The sequence below is a fragment of the Choloepus didactylus genome, chromosome 18 (assembly GCF_015220235.1).
Source record: "Choloepus didactylus isolate mChoDid1 chromosome 18, mChoDid1.pri, whole genome shotgun sequence".
NCBI classification, from domain to species: Eukaryota; Metazoa; Chordata; class Mammalia; order Pilosa; family Megalonychidae; genus Choloepus; species Choloepus didactylus.
In genome coordinates, this window is record NC_051324.1 from 32,762,432 (window position 1) to 32,789,781 (window position 27,350).

At 37.0% G+C, this 27,350-nt stretch overlaps 1 protein-coding gene and 1 long non-coding RNA gene across 5 annotated transcripts in view; one reads left to right on the forward strand and one right to left on the reverse strand.

The window, feature by feature from the left end:
• AATF (apoptosis antagonizing transcription factor) overlaps positions 1-27,350 on the reverse strand; it is a 127,937-nt gene that overhangs the window by 14,292 nt on the left and 86,295 nt on the right. For 3 of the 4 annotated variants that reach the window (XM_037808146.1, XM_037808145.1, XM_037808147.1), the window contains 3 exons: positions 23,728-23,795; positions 21,363-21,443; positions 12,907-12,978 (listed from right to left, as the gene is read on the reverse strand). In XM_037808146.1, coding sequence (XP_037664074.1) covers positions 12,907-12,978; positions 21,363-21,443; positions 23,728-23,795 — 221 coding nt within the window. Of the gene's footprint in view, positions 1-12,902; positions 12,979-21,362; positions 21,444-23,727; positions 23,796-27,350 lie in introns of those variants that run through there. The other variant, XM_037808148.1, reaches the window with a different exon arrangement.
• Positions 16,681-22,528, forward strand: LOC119513181. Its single transcript, XR_005212569.1, has 4 exons — positions 16,681-16,821; positions 17,108-17,214; positions 21,259-21,609; positions 22,241-22,528. It is a non-coding gene; the product is annotated as an uncharacterized LOC119513181 (long non-coding RNA).

The window sequence follows — 27,350 nt, forward strand, 5'->3', positions numbered from 1 at the left end:
GAGGGTGAAAGAGTTAATGCTTATAAAGTGATCTGCTCCCCAGAGGAAGACAGTGGATAAAGCACAAGGTGTGGTTACACTCATTCAAGACCTCATTTCCCAGGTTAGTTAGTAACAGCTTACCACTACAAACACTGCTCTCCCCAGCAACCAGAACTCAAAGAATAATGAGGCAATGCCCTTTAAATATCCTTTTTTGGTTTGACAGTTAATACCAACACTAAAAACAACAAAGATTATCATGCCTTGTTAATGCACATATAAACCCATTCCAGGACTGCTTTTTTTTCTTAAACCAAGCAAATCCTGAAAGCAGTCCAAGAAACTGACCCAAAGCTGTAACTGTTCATCACAGAACCCTGTCTGTATGCTCCATGTCTCCGTAGTAACTAATAATTTGTAGAAGGGCCACCAGAAACCAAACCTATAATGGGCATCACAGCCAAGACAGGAAGGAGAAAACCTACAGGAGAAAACAAAGGTTAGGCTATTCACTCTTAGAAATGATGGAAATGTAAGGGTGTTCTTGAAAGATCTTTTCCCACGGTTAATCCTAAGTAAAAATGGCCTGAAAAATTCTCTAAGTGTAGGGTTGGGAATGGGAAGCCCCAAAACTGGCCCCTTCATTTATGGAGCTTTTCTAACATGGCCAGGAACTCACGTAGCTTACTTTTTTCTTTTTTTTATTCATTCCTTCTTTCCTCCCTCCATCCTTCCTTCAACAGAGAACAATCACTCTACATAAGGCACTGTGCTAAGAACAAAATACGGAGCTGGCCCTCAAGCTGTGCAATATTAGGAAACAACACGATGGTAAATACCATGTGATAAGGACATGTACAAAGTGCCATGGGATCAGAGGAAAATACATTTCTTTCTATCAGGGAAAGGGGTTAGGTGATTGATTTGGAGTAGTTTCAGAGGAGAGTTCTTCAGTAAAACAGGCTTTCCAAGAAACCCCCATTCATCCATCTCATAGGACAGTTTGCAAAAATAATGTTACAAGCAAACTGTAAACAGATTTATAAGCTGAAGTTCTTTAAAGGCATTTCAGAGAGGAGGCCTATAAGCACCTTTTTAAAGGTTTGCATAGAAATGGGCATCCATGTTTCAGGCAAAGGGACACTGATTATTTTCTGAGAAAGTACACAGGAAAAATCTGTGAAAATACACATTTTGTAATTATCTGTACAGATTACAATAAAAACAATCTTTCTCAGTAACAAAACATTAAAATGAACATTTCATTCTCAAGAATCCCGTGAGCAAGGACTCTTGATGAAGAAAACTAAGGCATACAGAGAAGACCCCTCAGGGTCCCACTGCCTGCGGGACAGCGTAAACATGTGCTCAAGAACCTGAACCAGTTCTCCAGTTCACAGAAGGCCAACATCAACCGGAAAAGGACTTTAAATACACTCATGCTACAAAAAGGCTATGGAATGAGGCAAGATTCAATTGGAATCAAAATATATTATTCCAAATGTATCAGCACAAAACCTTGTGTACCAACTACTACAGGATTATAGTAAACAGAAGCATTCCACTTAGACTTTTAAGTTAGCTTTCCTAGCAAGAGGAAAAAAAGCTGAGTAAGTGCTTTTGTGACCTGTAATACGTACTGTTAGAGAAGTACTAATAAAATGGGGTTCAAAGGAGAAGCAGGGAGTGGGGAATCCTGACAGTCCTCATGGAAAGGCTGGTATCCGCGAAGGCCTGTGCACATTTCACCGGGAAGCCATGGTACCCATGAGGCAGGTGGGCAGGTGTGGGCTGTGGGGGCTCCGGGAATAAGCAGAAGGAGCAGAGGTGAGCAGGAGGAGGGCAAGTGTGTGCTGGACTCGCAGGAGCCCACTCAGGATAGCACGGAGGGTGTGGTTACTGAAACAAGTGATAAGGAGAGAAAGGTCTGCAGAGTTCAGATCACTGCCTTGAGTAGCAGGCTGGAACGTATGGGTTTTACTCTAAAGGAAACAAAAGGCAGCATGCTCTGAGTGATATTTAGGAAGATTAATCAGACAATGATACACAGAACCGATCAGACCAGAGACTGGTGGTTCGGAGGCTCTTACTGCAATAGCCTATGTGAGAAGTTAAAAAAAAACCTAAACCAGGAAGAGGCAGCAGAATTGAAAAATAGAGATCACTGAACAACATAAAAAAATGAAGTTCCAAACAGATTAAAAGCAGGAAAAGAAATCAAACAAAACTAGGAGAAAATACAGGTGAATGACTGAGACTGGGACACAAGAGAAACTGCCTAAGCATAAAAGCAATAAAAAATGCCCCAAAGAAGAAAGGTTTACATATTTAATTAAATAAAAACTTATTTTGACCAATAAAAATTAACATCAATAGACAACCAAAATGGAAGAAATATCGACAAAAACCCTGAAATATGGAAATTATAACTGTAATATACAGAATTCACATAAATTGCAAAAAAACCTAAAACTCATGAGAAAAATGGGCAAGGGATAAAAACAGAAACACAGACAATACACATGCTTAATAAATACATACTCCTCAAATTTACTATTAAATGAGAAAACAAACACTAGGTATTTAGCCCAATGCCTAACATACTGCAGGTGCTCAATAAGATGCCATTTATTTACTTAAAAATAAGAATAAATAATAAGTTTTAGCATATCAAACTAGAAAATATTTTTAAAAGATAACTCTCCATATCAGCAAAGGTGCAATGGCATTAGCCTCAGTCAGGGGAAGAAGGAGCGAGTAAAGTAGTACAACCCATCAAGAATCATTAGAAAGCTTATAACTCTGCCCCAGGAATCACTCTTTAAGAACCTACTTTAAGGACACAAGCAAAAACCAGAATATAGATTTATGTATAAATTATGTTCCCTGTAGCATTACTTAAAGAGAAATAAAAACAACCAGAAGTAGTCTAAATGTCCAACAAGAAATAATACATATTCCATAGTAGAATATTATAAAGTTATTAAAATGCCTTTAAAATATATTATGGCATTAAAAATGCTTATAATACAGTTAACTGGGAAAAAGGATTCAAACATATATGCGCATATCTATACAAAATATATACACCAAAAATTCTGTAAGAAAATACATAAAAGTATTCATAATGTTCAACTATCAAAAGCAGGATGGCAGATTAATTTTTCTTTGTCCTTTCTATATTTTCCAAATTTCTTCTATAAGCATGTATTTTTATTCCCAGGGAAAAAGATATTGTCCCTAAAGAAAGTAGGTCTCTGCCTGAGAATGACAGAAGTAGAACTGTAAGAGCAACATCGCTGAATATAATGGTCAGGATTCAAAGCTAATTCTGAGGTTTAAGACCTTTGTAAGATCTTAAGGTTTAAAATCTTTGTACGAATGATATAACCATTCATAAGAACAGGCTTGGGAATTCAGTGGTTCACTCTAAAATATGAATGAATGATAGGCAAAAACCTTCCTATGTTCAAAGTTATCTCTATTATAAAAGAAAGGTAGGGAAAAAGAAAAGTGTAATCCAAATAAGTTTTTAATTGAGAAAGGCTGTGTGCCTGTGTGTGTGCCTGTGTGTGTGCGTTAGGGAGAAGTGGCTTCCTTTGGCACATTATTCTCTCATACTTCTAAAGGCTTGCTGATTTCTGGAAAACAGCAGAAAGGGTTAGAAGTCACATTCCAAGACGCATATACCAGCTCCACTGCTTTCTTGCCCTTAATTTAGGCAAGCTACTAATTAATCTCTCTATGCCTCAGTATTCTTGTCCATAAAATGCAGATGACAACCATTTCACTGGTTTCTTATAAAGACTGAATGAAAATGTACATGAAGGACTTAGTGCAATGCCTGGCATACAGTAAATGATCAATAAGTGGAATATGATATCATTATTCTATGTTATTTTATTGCCAATCAGAAATAGGGTGGCAGACTTCGGTGGATAAATCAAAGGATGAATGCACTTACAAACAGAAATCGTCTACACATCTTAGCAATCTAAGATCACTGTGGGAAACCTGTTAACATGTCTGAATGACTAATCTAAATTAAGGTGAAAAACATTTAGCTGTTGCCTATCCACTTGCAAGTTACTTAGTGATTAACATATTAGCTATAAACTATTATATTTAGTAAGACAATATTAATAAAATAAAGGAACTTAAAAAACAGTAAGTCCTTAAGAGAAACACTTACATTCATTTGTGTAAATGAGTTGGAAAATCTCATTTAGAAATTCTGTTGAAGGATTAAGACTCTGATGAAATGATGGGAATGTGACTGCAGAAATGAGAATTATATCCAAGAAGCCTCATTTTGCAGAAGGACTTATCTGTTCAGCATCTACAATCTCTTTCTAGAAGATGTGTTCTTATCACTCTTCTTGGTACCAAGGCTTCAATTTGAGAATGCAAATTCTCTAGAAATGTTTAGGATTGAACAGCAGCAAATCAGGGAAAATACAAGAAAAAATAGCACTGTTGTATCTTCAGCCCAGTTTTTTTTTTTAATTCATTTTAATGAGATATATTCACATACCATGCAGTCACACAAAACTATGCGTGCATTCGATTGTTCACAGTACCATTACATAGTTGTGCATTCATCACCAAAATCAATCCCTGACACCTTCATTACCACATACACAAAAATAACAAGAATAATAATTAAAGTGAAAAAAGAGCAATGAAAGTAAAAAAGAACACTGGGTGCCTTTGTTTGTTTTCTTCCTTCCCCCATTTTTCTACTCATCCATCCATAAACTAGACAAAGGAGAGTATGGTCCATATGGCTTTCCCAATCACATTGTCACCCCTCAGAAGCTACATTTTTATACAATCGTCTTCAAGATTCATGGGTTCTGGGTTGTAGTTTGATAGTTTCAGGTATCTACCACCAGCTACTCTAATTCACTAGAACCTAAAAAGGGTTGTCTATTTTGTGCCTAAGAATGCCCACCCGAGTGGCCTCTCGGCTCCTTTTGGAACTCTCTGCCACTGTAGCTTATTTCATTTCCTTTCACATCCCCCTTTTGGTCAAGAAGATGTTCTCCATCCCATGATGCCGGGTCTACATTTCTCCCCGGGAGTCATATTCCACGTTACCAGGGAGATTCACTCCCCTGGGTGTCTGATCCCACGTAGGGCGGAGTTCAGCCCAGTTTTAAAACTCTGGCCCACATCTCAGGTTTGAACTTGAGAATGTTTCCTTTGTCCTTTCTGACATTACTGGAGGAGGCAGGCCCCATGCCTCCTATCTCCGAGCTAGACGCCATCTTTAATGATGATATATGGGGGTCCTTTCCCCTCGGCACTGCTGGCGGGTCAAACATGTGGCACCACCCGCCTGAGTATCAACAAGAGAATTATAAACTGTGTCAATCCAAGTTAATGCAAAACTGTAATCCTCTTTAACAAGAGATCAAATCACTGCCATGAGTTATGTTCATTCTATAATCTGATAAGAAAGAGAGGTAACCTCTAATAAAAGAGTAATGGGGGCCTTTAATGATGTTGGTAAAAGGTAGTCCCAGTTAAAATATTGTTCTTTTTCCTGCTGATTAGATCAATGTTGCATATTTGCCCAGAGTTGTTTCCCCTGTCAGAGTAACCCGTGTCTTCTTAGGAGATAAGAAGTCTTTGAGAAAACATCTGTATCTCAGACATTCTTGCTTGCAAGTTTTTAACCAACAGAAAATGTTCTATGCAGGACACTTCTGGAGTTTTTAGCTGATTTGCTCTCAAATGCTGAGCCAGCTACACCAGGATATTTCATCATGATTCAGTGCAGATTTCTATAAAGGTGTAAAGTGGGCAAAGGGGGAGTCAAAAGTGGTTAAAGAACTTCTGGGTTACCAATTAGAGGGAAAAGAAGACTGTCAGTAGAATAGTAGAATGCCGATATTTAGGGTGCAGACCCACACAGAAAAATGGCAAGTCGAAGATAAATTGCCTGTACAAATTCTATTATACCAACGCACCTCAAGAACAACGTGGCAGTGATGTTGACAAAGCACTTTACAAGGCTGGATTACATTTTTACATTCCTTTTCTAGAAGTCCAGATGTAAAACAATAATGTATTTGGTGCTTGGTACTTAGCCCTAAAGGATCATCTCCTTGTTCTTTTATAATGCCAAGCAGCTTCATAAAAAGGGTAGAAAAAGTGGTTGTTTTTGTTTTTTTTTGGGGGGGGAGTGGAAAGCTAAAATTAAAATTCTTACCATTTCTGTTGAGATTTAAGTTCCTTGCAAAGGAATGGAGTACCTATAAAACATGAAAATTGCTACTGTCCTTGTAATAAGAAAAAAAAAAGCTACTTAGGAAAATACAATAACCTCCACCTTTTAAGGACAGTTCCACAATAGAGCTTCTCTAAGAACCCCTCTCTGAAGCTGCCAACATAAGGTGAAACACGTTTTCTTTGCCGCACATCAGGGTGGTTGCCGCTGCTCAGACCTCTTCCACCTGACAGCCCAAACCCACGCCAGCAGAATGAGCAGGCCACATGGGTTCCCCTTCCCAAATCTGAGTCGGGGGCCAGTTTTGAGAAAACCATCTTTACCTGCCTCCGAGGTCTCACTCAGTAATTGTTTCTCCTACTTGTCACACTAGCATTTTACTATCTGACCTACATCAGCATAAAAATCGAAAAAAAAAAAATTACTTCTTTAAAAGTCTGCCTCACAGGTGAACTCGCTCCCCTCCCCTCTACTTGGGACCTGACTCCCAGGGGTGTAAATCTCCCTGGCAACGCAGGACATGACTCCCGGAGATGAGCCTGGACCCGGCATCGTGGGATTGAGAACATCTTCTTCATCAAAAGGGGGATGCGAAATGAAACGAAATAAAGTTTCACTGGATGAGAGATTCCAAATGGAGTCGAGAGGTCAACTCTGGTGGACATTCTTACACACTATATAGATAACCGTTTTTAGTTTAATGCACTGGAACAGCTAGAAGTAAATACCTGAAATTATCAAACTCCAACTCTTGAAAACGACTGTCTAACACTGTAAATTACAAGGGATGACAATGTGATTGTGAAAATCTTGTGAATCACACTCCCCTTATCCAGTGTATGGATGGATGAGTAGAAGAATGGAGACAAAAACTAAATAAAAAATAGGGTGGGATGGGGGGATGATTTGCGAGTTCTTTTTTATTTTTATTTTTTATTCTTATTCTTTCTGGTGTAAGAAAAATGTTCAAAAATAGATTGGGGTGATGAATGCACAACTATATGAAGATACTGTGAACAGCTGATTGTATACCATGGATGACTGTATGTTATGTGGATATATCTCAATAAAACTGAATTTAAAAAAAGCATATGTGATGCATATGCTAAAAACAGAAAAAAAAAGTCTGCCTCAGAAGGTCTGTCAAAAAAACACAGGCAAAAAACAACTGATTATTTACATAGCCTCCAAATTCTTCATTTTGTTAGAACTATGAAAAGAGATCATCTGAATTTTTACTTCATACTCTGATGTAACAGCACTCCAGTGGTTTTACAACACGTAAAGCAAGCTCTGTTTCTAAAATGTCCATGATAAGCTTAGAAAAGTTTCAATAGTCAGAGACGTGAACAGCAACCCTGTAAAAATGCAAGTAATGTACAGAGCTACTAGAGGTGCTGATGATAGGCTTAGAGGGATTCCATCAGTGAGACGTCACACCTTTTCTCCTCTTTACCCACCAATAACTGTTTCTCTACAGCATCACATGATACTTTGCCCTCTTGGTGAAGAAGAGTCTGAAGGGCAAACAGTAGTTACTCAGGGAGCTGAGCTGCCCTATGCCAAGAGTATCAAGGATTTAGATTCCTGGAAGCGTCCTCTCTAGCATCCAAACATGGGAATACTTGGTAATGTGGGAGTTTGTTTGTTTCCTCTCAGTATTGGCAGTGTTCCTCAGGTATGCAGTAGAAACCACCTGCCTGCCTCCTAATGGAGATGAGTAAAAATTCACTGGACCAGCACATAAAAAGTATCAGAGGTTACCTGAGACTTTCATTAACAGAAGGAGACCCGAAGGCACAAAAAGGTAATTAAAACCAGTATGCATGTGGACAGTGGATTGTATATCATGGATGATTGTATTGTGCGTGAATGTATTTCAATAAAACTGAATTTAATTAAAAAAAAAAAAAAAAAAAAACCAGTATGCAAAGTATACCTAAAAAGAAATGACCCAAAAGGGAATTTGGTAACATAGGAACACCACTGGACTACTTTGCATTTAAAAAGGGGAGTAATAACTAGAAGAGAAAAATTCCTCATGTAAGAAAAGAGGGCAAAATAGGTATCAGCAGAAATTAAACAGATAACATTATGCAGATTGCATCACGGGAAAAACAAAATGAAGATGCCACTACCTTTTTAAAAACCGAAGTACTTCTCTACTAAGGATACTTTAATACCGTGTATTAAAGATCTCCTCTCTCTCCCTTAACAAGAACTATGTTCCAGTTTCAATTCAATTTAACCCAGTACAAATTTATTAACTTAAACTGGACAAAGGAAGTGAGGATTCAAGGATGAGTAAAAGCACTGGGGCCCCACCCTCCTCAACAAAGAGCAGTAACCCAACGTAGGCACGTGTGTGCAACAATAACTGGAACCAAGGACCAACTAAGGAAAAGAGGCTTCTCTCCAGAACTGGGTGAGGTGGGAACTGCAGGTGGAAGAGCTGCCTCTGGGAACAAGAGAGCAAAAAGGCAGGGAAAAGGTCTTTAAAAGACAGTTTTATCCAAACAGTTCAGAAGTCACAAACCATGGGGGTTTCATTTATTTACTTCAATAGAGAAATAATCAGGACCTTCTCTCTCTCTCTCTCTCTCTCTCTCTCTCTCTCTCTCTCTCTCATACACACACACAAAGGTAGACAAAATTTCCATTTTTCTCTGTTGATAAAAAGCAATTCAAGCTTATTGTAAAAAAATCAAATAGTATAGAAATACATATAATCCAAAGTAAATGTGCTTTCAACCTTACCCCATTCTGCAATAAACATGTGAAGAGCTTGATTACATTATTCCAGAGCTTCTTATTTTTAAGTTTTTAAAATGACAACTAGCATAAATCCATCCTCATGGCAAAAAATTTAAGCCAAAAAAAGAAGTATAAAAAATAAAACATTGAAAGTCTCCCTTTACCCCCATTCTCATCCCATTCCCTTCCCTGTGGTAAACGCTTTTAATGTTATGGTATATGATCTTTCCGGACCCTTTCCTAAACACTATGATACATACATACATATGTGTCCATAAACACCTTTATAATTTTTATCTTAAAAATATAAATGGATCATATTATAAGCCTTGTTTCTTTTTCCAATTAACAAAATATCTTGGAGATCTTTCCATGAAAGCAAAGACACTACTTTTTTTTCCTATTTTAGTCAAAGATGGAATTATAATAGATACTATTTTGTAACCTACTTTCCCATTTAACAAATGCTAATACAGATAGCGCTACTTCATCCCTTCACAGCTGCTTATAATATCATTGCATGATTTTACTCTGATTTATTTAACCAGTTCCCTATCAATAGCATTTCAATCGTTTCTTATTTTTCCCCATTATAAACAATGCTACAGTAAAGATACTTGATACATATATTTGCTAAGTTGCTATTTCCTTAGGTCAAGGTCAACTCCTAGGAGTGGATTTTCTGGGTCAAGAGATACGTATACCTCTAAAATGTTGAAATACATTGAAAAATAGCCCTCCAAAAAGATTTCACAATTTACATTCCCCATCCCAACAATATTATATGAAAGTGCCAGTTTCCTTGCCCCATTATCAACACTGGGGATCACCAATCCTTTTAATGTTTTCCAATTTAACAGGGAAAAGATAAAATCTCATTATTTTAATTTGCATTCCTCTGATTAATTAGGTTGAAAGTCCTTGTTTTTTTAGTCACTTTAGATTTTTATGATTTTTTGAGTTTGATTGCTCATATGTGTTGCCCATTATTCTACTGGGATATTCTTAGACATTTGTGAAAATTCTTTCCATAGTAAAGAAATATGCACTTTTTATTTCCAATGTGTCATTTATCTTTGATTTTGATGACTTTTTCTATGCGACTTTAATGTAGTCAGATCTATTAACATTTTCTCTTTCATTTCTGGCCTTGGTGTCATGCTTAAGACCTTCTCCACATCAAAATCGTAAAATCTTCTCTACACACACACACACACACACACACACCAAGAAGAGATATATATCTGTAACTTTGCAAAACCAAAACCATTCACTTGAAGAAAGGAGTATGCAATGATAGTGATATTTTAACAATTATGAAAGTTCCCCATTCCTCAGTGATGATATTTTGCAGTGCACCATATGGGACCCAAAATAATGCAAAACTAGAATACTTCAGTTATGGAATTCACTAAAGAAAAACAAAAACAGCCAAGCTACTGCTGTTTCCTTCTGATTTAAGATTAAGTGCCAATACCTACTGGCCCTTGAAGGTTTGATACTATTAGCAGAGAGAGAGCTAATACCCAATTACTCTACCCATATGTTAATCTGGCCTATTTAGACTTTGGAGACTAAGCAGGAATATGGATATAATGTCTTTTTATCCTTAGGAAACACAATGGGAATGGAAGGTACTTTGATAAAAAACAAATGTTCAGTTCTCCAGCTACAAAACTCTTATTTTACTTCCTTAAGTGACTAAACCAGCTGGAGAACAATGCTGATAATTAGCAATCAGACAGTCCACAAGGGATAAGCATTTTCCCCCATAAATACTGAATACAATACAGACCCAAGGACTGTTACCCAACACCCACATTCCCAACGCCTTCTCCCTCACCTGCTCTACCAGGGGTGGAGAGGTTACGCTGTTCTGACCACGGAGATTTAAGAGGCTTCCTAGAGAAAAAGCTTTCACTTTTCTGATAAAAGAAAACAGGTATGGCTGGCACTGCTCCTTTCCCTTCTTCCTGCCTGGAATGCACGTGCGATGGCTAAGGGTGAAGAAGCCATTCTGGGACCATGCGAGAAAGTCCAAGAACTGTTGGTCCTAATATCACTGAGAAATGAAAAACATCGCCAACAATACCCCTCCTAGAATTACTTCAGAAAAACAAACTTCCATTTGCTTTATGCCTCTGTAAACAGGTTTTATGCTTCTTGGAGCCCAAATCAAACACAATCCTAAATAATATGGTCTTTTTCAAATTGTCTAGCATATGGTAGACCCTCAACAATTATGAGTGTATTAGTAAGATTCTGGAAAACTAAGGGTCCCTGGGGCATCAGGTGATTTAGGAAAAATCCCAACTAAAAATGATAGAACTGATTTCCAAATGATCTAGTAGTACTGTATTTAAAAGATGCAATTGATTTTTAAACGAGGTTTCATTTTATGCTTGGAATAATAATGTGATCTTAAAGGGTTTGGGTTTGTTTTAAGCACCTACTCTTCCTCTCTTGTTGATGTAATTTCTTTCATGTCATCCTGACAGGAAATCCAACATGCATTCATTTTACTCCACAATTTTATGAAGCAAATAGATCCAGAAATAAATTTTTAAAACAGCCTCACCTAGGCTTTCACTTGATAAGCACAGGAGAGCATATGAGCTCAGAAAGACAGATATAAATGTATTCAGAACCATCCATAAGCTGTTTTATACACAAAGCAATGAACAACCCAAATGAAAAGTTAATAATAATCTAACCTTGCAAATCCACCACTTTTCAGGCAAGGGGAAAATTTAGTAGCAAATTAAATACTCTCAAATAAAAAGGTTAAATGTAGTTTGAGGGATAAAGCTGACAAAATCCACATGTGCCTATATTACAATCAATAATTTCACTTGGTAATTATTTATGTTTAAAAATGTCCCTCACAAGCATCATTTACAACAATGATAATTGTAAACAAGTAAAATATCCAAATATTAGGGAATATTTAATTAAGCAATATTATAAAAATATTACATAGTCATTTAAAATTGTTTTTGAATTTAACTGCCACAGGAACAACAAGCACCACCAGCACTCAGATCTTGGTTACTAAATACCATTCTCCACTAAAAAGAATCAGAACTCATTGGAGAAAAGACTGATTCCAAGACTGGAAAAAGGAAAGTTTAAGGTGAGCCTAGAACACCATGTTGTGCCAGAAAATAAGGAAGGGCTCAAAGAATGATGGGGACATATCAAAAGGACAAAGCCTCCTTGAGGAGGCTTCCACTAGCCAAATCTAGGGTAATTGTAACATCAGAATAAATAATGAAAACAAATTATAACCCACTGAATAAAATAGGAAACCCATAATGAGTAAACCTAAATGAGCAAATAAATGGGGGAGAAGGGAAAGCTCTTCATTATAATAAAATGGCAACTAACAAATATAGATGGAATGATTCTTTAAAAATGTCATTTTAAGAATTGTAATATTATGGGTGTACATTTTTTCTGTATACATTTCTATCTGGTTTCAACTTTATAAAATGAGCACATATTTCTTTTGTAAAAACACTTCTTAAAAATCCTCACCAGCAGCCTCAATAAACAAAACATGCATATCCCTAGAGCCATTTTTAAAAGGGGAACATATGCACAAAACCCCTGAACACACAAAGTAAGCACATGTGCTATCTGGGCCCCTCTGTCCCAGAGAGCAGCTGAGATGTCCTGGCAGGGGGCTCAAGTTAACAACAAAACAAAGCAACAAAAAACAAAAAACCACAAGAGGCAGCACTGAAATTTATGGAAATTTTTGGTTTGCTTTTACAGTAATTATAGGAGGAAGAGATGTGACAGGGACCCTTACTATGATGCCAATGACAAATGGCTAACTGATAAGGAGAAAGGAGAGGGCGACAGGCTATAGAACAGGTCAATACCCAGCTGTCGTGAAGCCATTTGAGACATATAATTAATTTGTTACTCACCTGGCATCATCATTCATTGTAGTATGGTCAATAGGTGCCATGAAGCTCAGCAGCTTGCTAAGGACATGAAACCTAAACAAGCAGGAAACAAACAGGCAGCAACATTAGTAACTAGTAAGTTAAAAAAGGAAACACGTTCTATGAACTATCACACTCCAGAACTGATCAGAGGAACGTGTGGCTCCAAAGTGGAATAGGGGACAATTCATTGGCACTTATCACTCATAACTATATCTTTCCCTTTTTCCTCAATGTTATAAGAGAAAAGTCTGATATCAGTACATTGTAAATGACAGTTCAACCCAGATCCGTTTATATCACAGCCCAAAAAAAAGAACACATACACCTTGGAGCAGTATACTTACTAACCCTTAAAAATGATTCCAGATAAAAGACAATGAGGACGTGGGTAACCCATTTTCCTCCTCTACTTTTTTTCAGTGTCATTAAAGCTACTTACTGACAGTCGCACAAGTAGGTGTTATAACACTGTGCTGGTCTGGAGCTGTTATGTACCCAGAAAAGCCATGTTTTTTTAATCCATTCTTGTGGGGGCAGATGTATAGTGGGTGGGACCTTTTGATTAGGTTGTTTCCATGGAGAAGTGAGCCAGCCCATTTGAGGTAGGTCTTCACCCCCCTCGCTGGAGTGCTTTATGAGAGGATAAAAGGCAGATGAAACTCAGAGAGCACAGAGAGACATTTTGGAGACAGCCATTGAAACCAGAACCAGGAAAGAAGCTAAAAGATGAAGTCCAGGGTGTGCCGCAGAGAAGCTAAGACAGGAAAGGCCCCCAGGGGAGCTGAGAGATAAAGCCACTGAAACCAGAGCCCAGGAGAGAAGGACCAACAGATGTCACCATGTCTCTTTCCATGTGACAGAGGAACCCTTGATGCCAGCAGCCTTTCCTCAGAGAAGGTATCTTCTTCTTGATGCCTTAATTTGGACATTTTTATGGCCTTAGAACTGTAAATCTGTAACCTAATAAAACCCCATTGAAAAAAGCCAACCCATTTCTGGTATATTGCATTCTGGCAGCTTTAGCAAACTAAAAACAAAACACTTTAATACAGTACCTCACCAACACCATCACTCACTAGTTCGGCTTCCCTGCATCAAAAAGGCTTTATAATTTTTCACATTATCTCTACTACTGGCTCCATCTTTAAATGAAGTAGCATAAATAAATACATAGAAAGTTTGATTCCTAGATCTTTAATCAATGTGCTAGGGAAATTTTAATTACACTACCTTCATTTTCCACCAATAGAAAACAGAGGGTGTTTTTGTATGAAGTACTTTGAGATTCCCTGGTGAATGGCGGCTGAACAAATACATGGCTTAATACAGACCAAATTATACCAAAGAGAATTCAAAGGAGGCATCCCCTTTCTGTTCATTATAATGGAAGAGGTTGTTTGACAATCTATATATCATGAAATTCTAAACAAAAAAACTTCTGCTTGGGCAAAACACTATCCACAAACAAAAAATATATTTTCATGGGCAGTATGTTTTACAGTTCAGAGGAAGATATTTATACATATCAACCCACTAGAATGGCTGGTATTAAAGAAAGGAAAAACAAAACAGAAAATAAATGCTGGTGAAGATTCAGAGAAATAGGAACCCTTGTACATTGTTGGTAGGGATATAAAAATGGCACAGCCACTGTGAAAACAGTTTAGCGGATCCTCAAAAAGTTAAACATAGAACTACCAAATGACCCAGCAACCCCACTTTTAGGTATATACCCAAAAGAACTGAAAATAAGGACTCAAAAAGATATTTGTATACCAATGTTCACAGCAGCATTATTCACAATAGCCAAAAAGTGGAAGCAACCCAAACATCTATCAGCAGATGAATGGATAAACGAAATGTGGTATATCCATACAATGAAATACTATTGAGCCATAAAAGGAATGAAGTTCTGATGCATGCCACTATTTAGATAAACCTTGAAGACATCGTGTTGAGTGAAATAGGCCAGATACAAAAAGGGACAGATATTTTATGATTCCACTTGTATGAAATAGCTAGACTGTGCAAAATCATAGACAGAAAGTAGAGGAAGGTTACCAGGGCAGTGGCAGGAGGAATGGGGAATTAATGTTTAATGGGAGTAGGGTTTCTGTTTGGGGTGATGAGAAGGTTCTGGTAATGGATGGTGGTAAGGATAGCACAACACTGTAAATGTGATTAATCTCACTGAATGGTATGTTTGGGAGTTGGTTGGGATGGGAAAGTATGTTATACACATGTTTTCACAATTAAAAAAAAAGACAAACTAAAGACATGATGACAATTAAATACAATACATGACTCTAGACAAGACCTAATAATGGAAGAGAAAGTGTCCAAAAGGACATACGAAAAAACTGGAGCATAGATTGTAAGCTTTATATCAATGTTAAATTTCTTCAAGTTGATAAATGTACTTCAGGTGGTTACATAAGTAAACATCCTTGTTCTTCGGAAACATACATGGAAGTACTATGTATTCAAGGAGCATGACGTATACAACCTACTCTCAAATGTTCAAAAGACAGAGAGAGAAGGAGAGAAAGGAAGGAAGGGGGAAGGGGAGGAGGCAAATGCAACACAATGTTACAACTAATGGATCTGGGTATCTGGGCAGAGGTGGTGGTGTATGTTGAAATTCTTTGTATGGGTTTTGCTTTATGTTTGCAACTGTCCTGTAAGTATGAAATAATTTCAAAATAAAAAGTTTAAAGAAAAAAATTACATGTGACCACCCTGCGTTTGTATCGGATGGAACTGCTCTATAGAACACCTTTACACTTTAGTATACTACATTCAATAACTATTAACTGCATAATAAATGACAGGCTTTAAAAAGTAATCTGATTAAAGACTACTGAGTAATATGTACTTAATGCAATGCATTTTCATCTCATCTCAGTGCTGCTGAGGATGGGGGCATATTTTAGTATTAAAAAGCCTTTAACCAACCATACTAAGAAAAGATAAATTTCACTGCAGAAGAATAGACCAATACAGTAAGACTTGAGCGTTTAATCCATTTACATTATGAGTTCCAAGTAAATCATGATCAAATCCACTTCTATATAATGCTGAGTAAAATACTGATAATCACCATTATAATTATATCCAAAAAGCATTTCTTTTTTATAAACTATTTTCTGGCATCCAACTAGCAAGTTGCCATGCCAAGTCTGGCCAGTCTCATGTACTAACAATCAACTAAACTAATGTTTTCACAAAGTAACGTTGATCTTTACTATAACATTTCAGTAAATCTTCTCTTTCCAACACTATCACAAGCAAAGAACAAAAACTGCTCACTGGTGGGACCTAGTATCAGGGATAACATCTGGCACACCCTGCCTGCTCTCCTTGGAGTCTAATTCAAGGAATATATTTATAATAGTCTCATCTAGCCTGGGCCACTTGGCTAATCCTTTATAGCAAGGTGCTAATATAGCCAAGATGTTGTTTTGGTCCCTGCATAGGCCTGAGCAGAAAAACAACTCAACAGCCAGAAGTTAAGAATTAAGTGGTTCTAGAATTAAAACCACTTAGCTCAAATTCCAGCTTGCTACTTACGAGCTTTGTAACACTGGATACGTTACTTATCTTCTCTCTAAGTACTTTACATTAATTAGCTTATTTAATATGCAGAGCTATTATGAGATGTGACTTTTATTTTTATACTCATTTGACAGATAAGGAAGTTGAAGCAGAGAGATATAAAGCAACTTGCTCAAGGTCTCAAGTCCAGTAAGTTGATGAATCAGAAGTTCAAGCCTAGACAATCTGGCTCCAGAGCCTGTACTCTTTCTGCCTCTGTGCTCAGCTATTGCTATTAATAAAGATTACTCTCTGAATCTGACCACATCCCTCAAGTTTATGGTCACAAGAGGAAGCCAGGTGAGTACAGATGACAAAGCCAAAACCAATTCAAAACACACTGCCTTATTATTTTTTTGAGTTTTTTATTTTGTAATAATTTTGACTAACAGAAAAGTTGCAAATATGGTAGAGAATTTACCTATACCCTCCATTCAGCTTGCTCTAATGCTAACAACTTACACATATAACCATAGAGCAATGACCAAAACCAGGAAATTGACACTGGTACAATGAGATTAACTAAACTACAGACCTTATTCAAATTTCACCAAATTTTATCCTAATTACCCTTTTTCTTTTCCAGGATCCAATACAGATAGGATCCCACATTCCACGTAGTTGTGATGTCTCCTGCATCTCCTCCAACTGGTGACAGTTTCTTGGTCTTGTTTTTCATGACTTGACACTTTTGTGAGTATTATTTTGTTAAAACAAAAGTTATTTTGTCTCACAATTTGTTTTCTCACAAGACTGAGGCTCTGCACTGTTGGCAGGAACACCACAGAAATGATATTGTGTCCTTCAACTAAGACACTGGGTTGTCTTATTACTGGTGATGTTATTTCGACTACTTGGTTAAGGTGGTATCTGCTGGGTTTCTCCACTGTAAAATTACTACTTTTTCCTTTGAAACTGATAAATAACTTGGGAGAGATACTTTAAGAGCACGCAAACTTTTGCCCACTGATTTCAGCATCTGTTGGTGGATCTTGCCCGTAACAATTATTATCGTGGTGTTTTCCTAAGAAGTGATTTTGTACTTCTCTCATTCCTTTTACATTTAATAATTGGAATTGCACGTGACCTTTTGACAGCATATCAACTGTATTCCAAAAAAGTTTTATAAGACAAACCAATCAAGATAGTACACATTTATGCATAAATTCTAAAGGCCTTTCAAATATGAATAGTCCCTGTGGTTTCTGGGCTTCTATAGTAACTCACAGCATCTCATGCCTGGAGAAATGTGATCACAGAGAAAACTTCCTTACCCTACTTGATTTCTCTAAAGCATCTGGCACTCCTGACCCCATTACTTGACATTCTCCTTCCTTCTGCCTTACATCACTCTGAGGTCCTCCTACCTCAATGACCACTCTTTCTTGGCATTCTTTATGGGTTCCCCTTCCTCTATTCATCTCACGTATGTTGACATTCCTCAGAATTTTATTCATGTCACTGTATACTCTTGTCACTGTATACACTCCCTGGGAAATAGCAATCGTTTCCAAAATATCAACTAATACCTACATCCTCTCTTGACTCAAAGTTCTATCTCCAAACTTGAATTTCTCAAAGTTGTGTCAAATTCAACATAATAAAAAACTGAACCTGCTCTCTCCCTGAGAACACATGAACAAAAAATTATTTCCTCCTTGCAGCTTCCCTATTTGACACATATCAATGAATGATGCCACAATCCACTGAAACCCTGGGAATCATTCTAACCTTCTCTTTCCCTTACCTCCTCATATCCAGTTATTCCTAAGGACCAACTACTTACCCTCATAAATGTCTTTTAATCCATCATCTCCTATTCATTCCAGCCCTTGCTCTCATAAATTTCTAGTCCATTTCTATAAAACCCCTAGAATTATCTTTCTAAAATGCAAATGTGATGACAAAACTCCTCTGCCTAAAAGCTTTAATGACTCACTACAGACTATAGAAAAAGACCAAAATTATTAGCATGGCTATGATCTAGCACTTGCCTACTCAGACAGCCTCCTTTCCTGCCATTCTGCCACATTCACTGTAAGTCTCTGCCAAAACAAATGACTTGCAGTTCCCAAAATGGGCCATGCACTTTCTCAAGTCTATCTTTACAAACGTTCTTTATGCCTTTCACTGGGCTAACTCTTACTAGTATCATGCTTTAAAGGCTCAGTGTGGATGTTGCATCTTAGTAAGTATGCCTGAGAGGTCTGCCTTCCCCCAAGGGTGAGTCATGTACTCCCACTCCAGGATTATCTATGCCCGAGCACTTGCCACACAGTATCACAGTCTACATATTGTCTGTTTTATTGTCCCTCCAAATTATCTGCTCTTTGAGGTCAGAATTGGCCTTACTCAGTGCCTAGTAAGGTTCCTAGAACATGGAGGGCATGCAAAACACTTCTTAAAATATATTTTTAAATGCTTAGCCCTATTTAAAAAGAATGCCTGTCTCCGGCCTGCCTGTTACCAGAATAAGATTTGAAATGCCTCTGGATATATGGGGGTGTGGGGTTCTTAGTTAGTATAAAAATGCTACAAGGACAAAAGTAAATAATCACATTGACACATACCATGCATGAACAGTTTAATGAAGTTAGTTAATAAATTAATATAGGAAAAGTAGTTGCTATTAAAACAAAATCGTATTTTTTCTTTCAACCTGATAAATAACAATTCTGATTTGGGAAATAAGACCCATGTTCTCCTAAATTATTTGCCATGCTAGAAAAGTGTTTATTATCACACACTCATCTAGATTTCTTAATAGTTTATGTTTTATGTTTACAGTTATAACCATTTCTCATTTTCCAATGAGATTTTATTTTTACTACTATCAAAACCATCCAAAATCATTTTCTGGTTGACTAATGTCTACAAGGCACTATCTATACCAGACAATAAGGTTGGAATCGTCTTAAAGGATAAAGCAGCACAATTTTTGCCTTCAAAAGACATACAAATATAACCATTTGCCCTGATATTTTTTAAATTCACAAAAATACAATTATATAGAAAAGGTGATTTTTCCTTTCTCAATTCTTTTGAAGAGTGTATATTTCCAAAAGACACATGAGAACCCAAAGAAACTAACATTTTTGAATGCCTACTATGTTCCAGATATTTGCACATTATCTCATTCAATCCTCAAACCAAATCTGTAGAGTAAGGATTATTATCTCCACTTATTAAATAAGAAAAGTGAGGCATAGAGAATAAAGAGCAACAACAATTACTGAGTCAGACAAACTCAGAATTTGAACCCAAGTCTTGTGATTTTTCAAATCCTGGGCTCTTCCCTCTAGAGAACACTTATGGCTTCACAAAGCTATAATTTTAAAAGGAAGTACTGGAGAAAAATCTGATCCCAAAATTAAAGATAAACTGGGTCATGTATCAAACAATATTAGTAAACACACTTCCTTAAATCCTGGGGGTGAGTGGGGTGGCAGTAGGAACAGGTACAGAGGGAAAGAGGAACGTGAGTAAATAAGTAAGTGAACACAAGAGCAGGAGAGTGACCCGATTTGGGGATAATGACAGCCATAATGGCAACAAATTCTTCTCTAGTGCTTACTATGCACCTGGCATTGATCTAGGAGCTGCACATATGTTACTCAATAATCCTCACAGAAACGCTACAAAGCTGGTTACTATTATCATCCCCATTGTACAGATGCAGAAACTGGCCCAGAAAGTTTAAGTGTTTTGCCCAAAGTAACAACTAGACAAGAGTTAAAGCTGGGATTTAAATTCAGGCAGTCTGGCTCGCAAGTCCATGCTCTTAACAACTACACTAAAAATGAAACTGGAGATAAACAAAGATTTGGAAATTTAACATATTGAAAAGGTTAAACAAATTGTAATAGTTTAGCCTGAGATTTAAGAAAAGTGACTGAATCAAAGGATGATGGAAAGCTACCTTGTACTTCTCCAAAGTTAAACAAAAAGCAGCAGCTCCTAATGAGTTTTGTTAAATACTAAACCCAGCTAATTAAAGTAGTCATGAAATCTGCTTCTCTGAAGATCTTTAAAAATGAGACAGATCCACATTTGTCTAAAGGGAATTTAATGCTATGAGGGTTCTAAAATGAGAACCTGGGATTAGCTATCTGCTTAGAACTATCCTTAAACAGTAAGTTCAAGATTTTTGCAATGTGCACCTAATTACAAGTAGTTTCTTTGACACTGGGGCTTTGTGTGAATGACAATATGCAATATATATACCGTTACAAGGATCTAGGTTTAAAAGTATAGCAATTTCAATTCCTATTCTTGCTCCTTCTATTGTCTTCTATATACTTATGAGACTCCTTAAAGAGCTCACAGGGCTGAGGGTTTTCCTACAGTCAGAAATTCATTATTTTCTCATAAAAACTATATTTCTCATCTCATTTAAGTACATTGTTAACATTCTCTGCAGTCCTTCATGTACATTTTTTAGCATACTGTGTACATGTATGGCATCATGAAAATGGACCAACGTAATCCTAATCTAAATAAAGACTCTAGAATAAAATTTTCATACTGTTCTATAGAAATAATTTTTACAAACAAAGACAATGTCAACTATTTGTCTTTGTTTTTTTATTATTTATCTTTCAAGGAAACTCGCATACTATTTCATCCATCCATTCACAACAGTGGAAAAAAGGTAAATGAAATTACATTTCCATTTTAGAGTCAGAAAACCTGTCAAGAAAACTTCAAATATTGTTTTAATTATTTTTCTGATCCTAGAAAGTGGAATCATCAGAAGAAATAAAAAAATCATACAAAAATCAAAATTCCAAGATGAGAGATACAACATATCATATTAAAATTTTTTCTAAAAATTAACTCACCGAAGTTTCCTTCCCTTGCTGGCTTTCCTATCTACCTTCTTGTGGATTTTGCTTCGTAACTTCTGGATTGCAAGCCACTGCCTAGAAAATTCACAAGCAACATTATGCATCATGGCTAAAGGCAACAGTTACACATATTGACAAATTCTCACTAACAACCCCTGCAGAAAGAAGTCATCAACCTACATCAAGTTCTTCAAGATAGTGTGGGGCCAAAGTGACTCATCAGTTGAAGATTTGTGCAATGGTAAAAAAACAAATGCAGTTGAGAAATTCTACAACAAATTTGGTTAATAATGCTCCTTAGTATTTGGAGTTGCTGTGAAGCACTAAATCTACCAGTTTGCAGGAAACCCCATCAAATTGAATATAGCTGCTTGGGTTTTGTTTTAATATTTTAGCTGAGCAGCATGTTCTATTACTAATGTTGTTAGTGCTGTTTGGTTTGGATATATAAATTCTTTAAACCTAATTTTTCCTTTGCTAATACCCAAGTGCTTTTTTTCTGGTACATTCCAATCTTTGCTAATTTTTATAATTACCCACTACTGATTATTAGTTTTACAGACATTTCATTTCTTTAATTTTCATTTCATCTGTAAATATTTCAGTATGTGTTACTAAAAGACAAGGACTCCCCTCTCCCTCCCCAATATAATCACAATAACATTATCACACCCAAAAAAAGTTAACAATAATTCTTCACTAACAAAGATTCAGTCAGTCTCCAAATTTCCCAGATTGTCTCAATTTTATACTTAGTGCTGTGTCAGTATCCAAACAAGATTCACATATTGTATAGTCCCTTTAGATTAAAAGGAATTAATTTTTCAAATAAAGGATAATGAACTAAGATAATCTCCATAAATTGTTTACAGGAACAAATGTTAGAAGAAGCAGAAGAAGAAGAAAGAGCAGTACCAGCAGTGGTGGCAGCAGCTAGTCATCTTACTTGATTCACACAATGAAAATGCAACATAAGAAAAAAAAAAATCTAGGGAAATCCAATTACTGTAATCTTAATATAATCTTAATTACCATAATCTATTTTATTGTAAAGTCAGATAAATGTACAATATAATCACCACTTAAATGCAATTTGCTCTATCACATTAAATTTATAGTGAATAGCTCTCTATAACATTCCAGAGATATACAAAATATCAACAACATCCTGCCCTAAAATTCAAATAGTGTTTTACTCAAATAAAGTTATTTCATCAACACAAATTTTTCATTGCTTTCTCAAAATGCTGCTCTGCCCAGAATCCCATTCTGGCATTTACAGCTTTTGTTTCCTTTCATGCTTTTGCAAATTATGGGTCATGGCTATTAAAATGTACACTATTCAGTAGGTAGCACTCTAAATGCCCTTTTTATTTTCCAACCATAGGATGACGTATACACACAAGAACCTTCCTTCACTACTTTACACTCTACCCTGACATCTGGGTAATGCTGCCAACTTCCATTTCTAATTGTGCTGAAGCTTTTACTGAAGGGGTGGAGGTCTAAATTAGGGCAGACTCTAACAAAGCAGATTTGACAATGAGCAAGGAACCTGTTGTGCACAGTACCACATTCTGACAGCCAAGAGCACACATTTGGGTGGCAGCTTTTTATTCAATGATTAGCAAATACAGATACAATCACAACCCAAACCAGGGAGAAAAGAGCATAAGAAGGACTCTTTTCAAACTACACTTAAGGCAATGTAGAGTAAACAATTAGGATTTCCATCACTTTGTCTTCCTAGCTCTTATTGTCTTGCTTAACTTCTATAATTCTAGGGCCAATCACTGTGGTTAAGGCAGAATTAAGGGGACTCAGAGAGAAAATATTATATTGGCTACTTGCATGAACAGAAAGTGTGGTGATTTGGCTATGTACCCCAGAAAAACATGTGTTCTTAAACTTAATCCATTCTTGAGGGTGTGAACCCACTGTAAGTAAGACCTTCTGATGAGGTTACTTCAGGTAAGGTGTGGCCCAACTCAATTAGGACGGGATTTAATCTTATTCCTGGAGTCCTTCATAAGCAGAATGAAATTCAGAGAGATAGAGATAGCAATGGGAAGCAAACAGCTGAAGGTCAAGGGAACCCAGAAGAGAAGGGGAGAGGCCAGAAGAGGCCACCATGTGCATTGCTATGTGATAGGGGGGCCAAGAATAAAAGGGTCACCAGCAGCCAGCCCAAGAAGGCCAGTCTTTGAGAAAAAAGCCATCAGCTTGATGATGCTTTGATTTGGATTTCTCCTAACCTCAAAATCATGAGCCAGTAAATTCCCATTGTTTAAGTCAAACTGTTGCATGGTATTTGCTTTAGCACTGAGGAAACTAAAACAGAAAGCCATATCTAAATTACCTTCCCATGGCCACCTGATCATTGGGATCCAAGGAGCTGGTCTTCCGTTCTATGAGTTCTCGAAGGAGCTAGGAGAAAAAGGAACAATTGATTTAATCATCGCCCAGCACCAACTACTTTAAAGGGCACAGGAGGAATTCTGAATGGCATAGAGACAGCTCTAAAATTACAATCAATAAGGGACAACCCAGTGGCAAGAACATGACTGAATTCCTTTAACCCTTTCACATGTATGTATCTTTAAAAAAATGGCTATAGAAATAGGTGAGAAGTCCATTTGGAAGACTTGTTGTACTGCAGTCATTTCAAATGGATCAATGAGTGTGCAACATTCCCTTCATTGTTTTTATGATTAGTTTTGCCCACCCCATCGATATCAATGGAGAATCTTTAAAAGGTCAGATGGGAAGGGTTGTGTGGCAAAAAGGAAATGCATCAGCTTCTCACCAATAGGATATTGGTACATGGTTAACTTCTGACCTATAACTTCCAGCAGGCAGGAAGGTCTTCCTCAGGCAAAAGCATTTATTGTATATAATTAAAAGTGTGGGCTTTATCCTCTTGCTTTCCATAGCTGGTATTCTATCATGCTTACTATTAAGTAATTTGACAACTTATGGCACGAACAAACTCACAGCCACAAACCTAAAGAAACTTAAAGAAAATCATCTATTTATACTGTAAACACAACACAGAGGACCAATTTCCTATACAATTAACCCCATGGGAACTCTAAATTTCTCTCCTATTCTCTCTTAATCCTGGGTACTCCACAGCATGCAATCTAAATCTAGATCTATACTTTTCACACAGACTTAAAAATTCACACTGGATCCTTAAAGTCCTACGTGAAGAGAAGGCAACGGATTTCAAAGTTAAACATTAAGGGAGAATATTACATTACAATAATAAAACTAGATATCCTCCCTCCTATACCAGTGCTATAAACAGAGAAACAGCAACAGAGAGTAAATTCCAAAAATCTTCTGAGAGAAATCTAAGGGAAGACACTATTAAAATAAACTAGCTTCTGATAATAATTCATCAGTAATGCAGGATTGACACTAACACTTCTTTCTTCACAAAAATAGGTAATTATTTTGTAAATAAGGCATGGTAGCAATCTAAATATTTCACCAAGGTAAACAGCTAAAGCCTGTGGGAGGATGGAAAAAGAGGAATAAATTCCTATCAAAGTAGTTCACTTTCTAATTTTCATTTGTTTATGTAAGTAGGCACTGGAAGAAGTAAAACAAATTTATAAAAATATTCACTTCCATAAGATAAATCTTTATTGCAAAAGGGAAAAGGATATCTCAATCAAAATTTTTTCTAAAACCCATGATGCTTTTTCATTTGCTTATTTAGGACATTATTACCACAGCAATTACATTTAAAAATGCAGTGACCAGAGGCCACTGGTTTATTATCACTAGAAAACAGCAAGCTATTTCTCTACCCTGTTTATCTGATTGATTCCCAACATCTTTCTGACAGCCAATCTATCAGTTTATCTCTCCTACTTCATCACAGTCACTTCTGGCAGCTAAATACAAGATCCAAATCCAGTGTTACACAGACATACGACACAGTAAACCTATGTAACACTGCTACTCTATAAACAGCTGCCCTTAAGGCTAAGCAAAATGGGCTTCTGGTTCCTAGTCAATATTCTGTCAAAAGCAAGGTTGGGGGGAGAAGTGGTTAATAAAAAAAAAAAAAAAGAGGAAGAGGAGGAGGAGAAAGAAAAATAAAAAAATAAAAAAGGAAAATAATGGAACAACTGCATTTCATCGCCCTTACCTTGTTCCAGCCACGTAAGAGATTACAACAACCGATTCTGCTTTTCCTAATAGTCTCTGATCCCTTGAAATTAGGGCACTCATGGCCACTAGGGAGCCAGTGCTATGGAAGGCTGCCCCAGCACAACAGGGGCGATCCTTTAGAACAGAGCCTCATATGCCCTTCCCAAAGGCTGGGACTTGGAGCCACACAATTGCAGTGGATCTATTATACTTGCAGTAGTCTCTGCAATTCAAATACCGAGTTTGTGCAGCATTTACTTTCAAGCACTCTGTGCACTTTACATATTCTGGGATGCATTTTTTCTACTTGAGAGCCTGCACAGCTCTTCTTATTCATGATTAGGAAAATTGTTTAATTGGTCTCTCTGGCTACGTCTAGTTTATTCAGCCCAATGTTTCAGAAGATCCTATTGTGTCAAAGATAGAAATGAGAAAGTAGCAAAAAAATACAACTAAACAAACTATTTCCATAGCTATTACTATTTTCCAAGCTATCACAATCACTGGGTTTGCATTTAATTAGGAAAACTTGCTTTGAAAAAAGTTGCTGAGCTTCATGAAGTTTTAGGGATGTTGGCTGAAGAATTAAATTTTAACTCCAAGTTCAATTTTTATAGCTTAACTTTATGAACAAACTTTTCCACTAAAATTCAACTTTCTGTTGGTTATTAGAGCTTTTTATTTCACCAATGATGACATAATACTTATAGTAATCTTCTGTGTGACTCAGAACATAGACCTATGAAATAGTTTTGTTCCAGTCTGTCATAATTCCTCCAGAGAGTCTTCAACTCAAAAAGGCTTGATTGTTTTTCTAGTTCTAGGGGAACATCACAGATGTGGTTAGGTTTCCAAATCAGTCCACAAAAACCTCTTTTTTCCTGTAACATACATGAGGAACAGCACCAATGGTTACTACTCGGCACCTAATCAGCATTTATAACACTTTGCCTAGAAACAAGCATTCCATAATCAGTTAAAAATGGGAAACTGAACACATAAGTTGATCTCTTCTCAAACCCTCTAAAGACAGCAGAGGAATAAAATTAATGCATTAACCCACAAGAAAGAAAAGAAAGAGAAAGCTAATAAATTAGAGCAGATTTTCATAAAGAAAATTTTTCCAAGACAGTAAGGAGACTAGGAGTAAAACGAAGAGGAATAAAAGTAGGGCAGAGCCAATTTTGCCCACAGAATTTCCGAGAGGATCAGCACATGGAATGGCAGTTATCATGACAGGTGGGAGAAGGAAGAGGAGGCAGAACCACTGGGCCCTCTCCCTTTCTCCACACAGCCAAGTGACCAACCACCACTACCACATCCCCTCTCTGGGAGAAAAGAAATTTTATTCTCTGCAAAAACTGAAGCACAGATGCTCCAGACTCAGGGATATCAAGCACAGAAGGCTTGGAAGAGGTACAAGGAAAAGGCTCCATGCTAATCGCTGGGACCTTCTACCCACTTCCCCCATCCTAATTATAGAATTCTAGCATATAATTTCCTAGGCAGGAGAGCCGAGGAGTGCTTTTTGGAGAAATCAAATGGTCATCATCCTCCTTCTCCCCCAAAAATAACATTTTGGGGGGTACTCCAACCAAAAGGTTAGTTCACAGCATAATTATATTTCAAGGAAGCACACCAGCCAAAACTCTCTGCCCAGATTCAGAGATTCTAAATGAACTTTCTAATGCCTTTTGCTTAAATATGATCAGACAGTTAACGATCTCCAGCATTTGAAGAAAGCCTCAGACACAGACCAAAGCAAACAGAAAAAGGGCACCCAAGGAGGCAACGATGGGAACAAAAGAAACCTTAAAA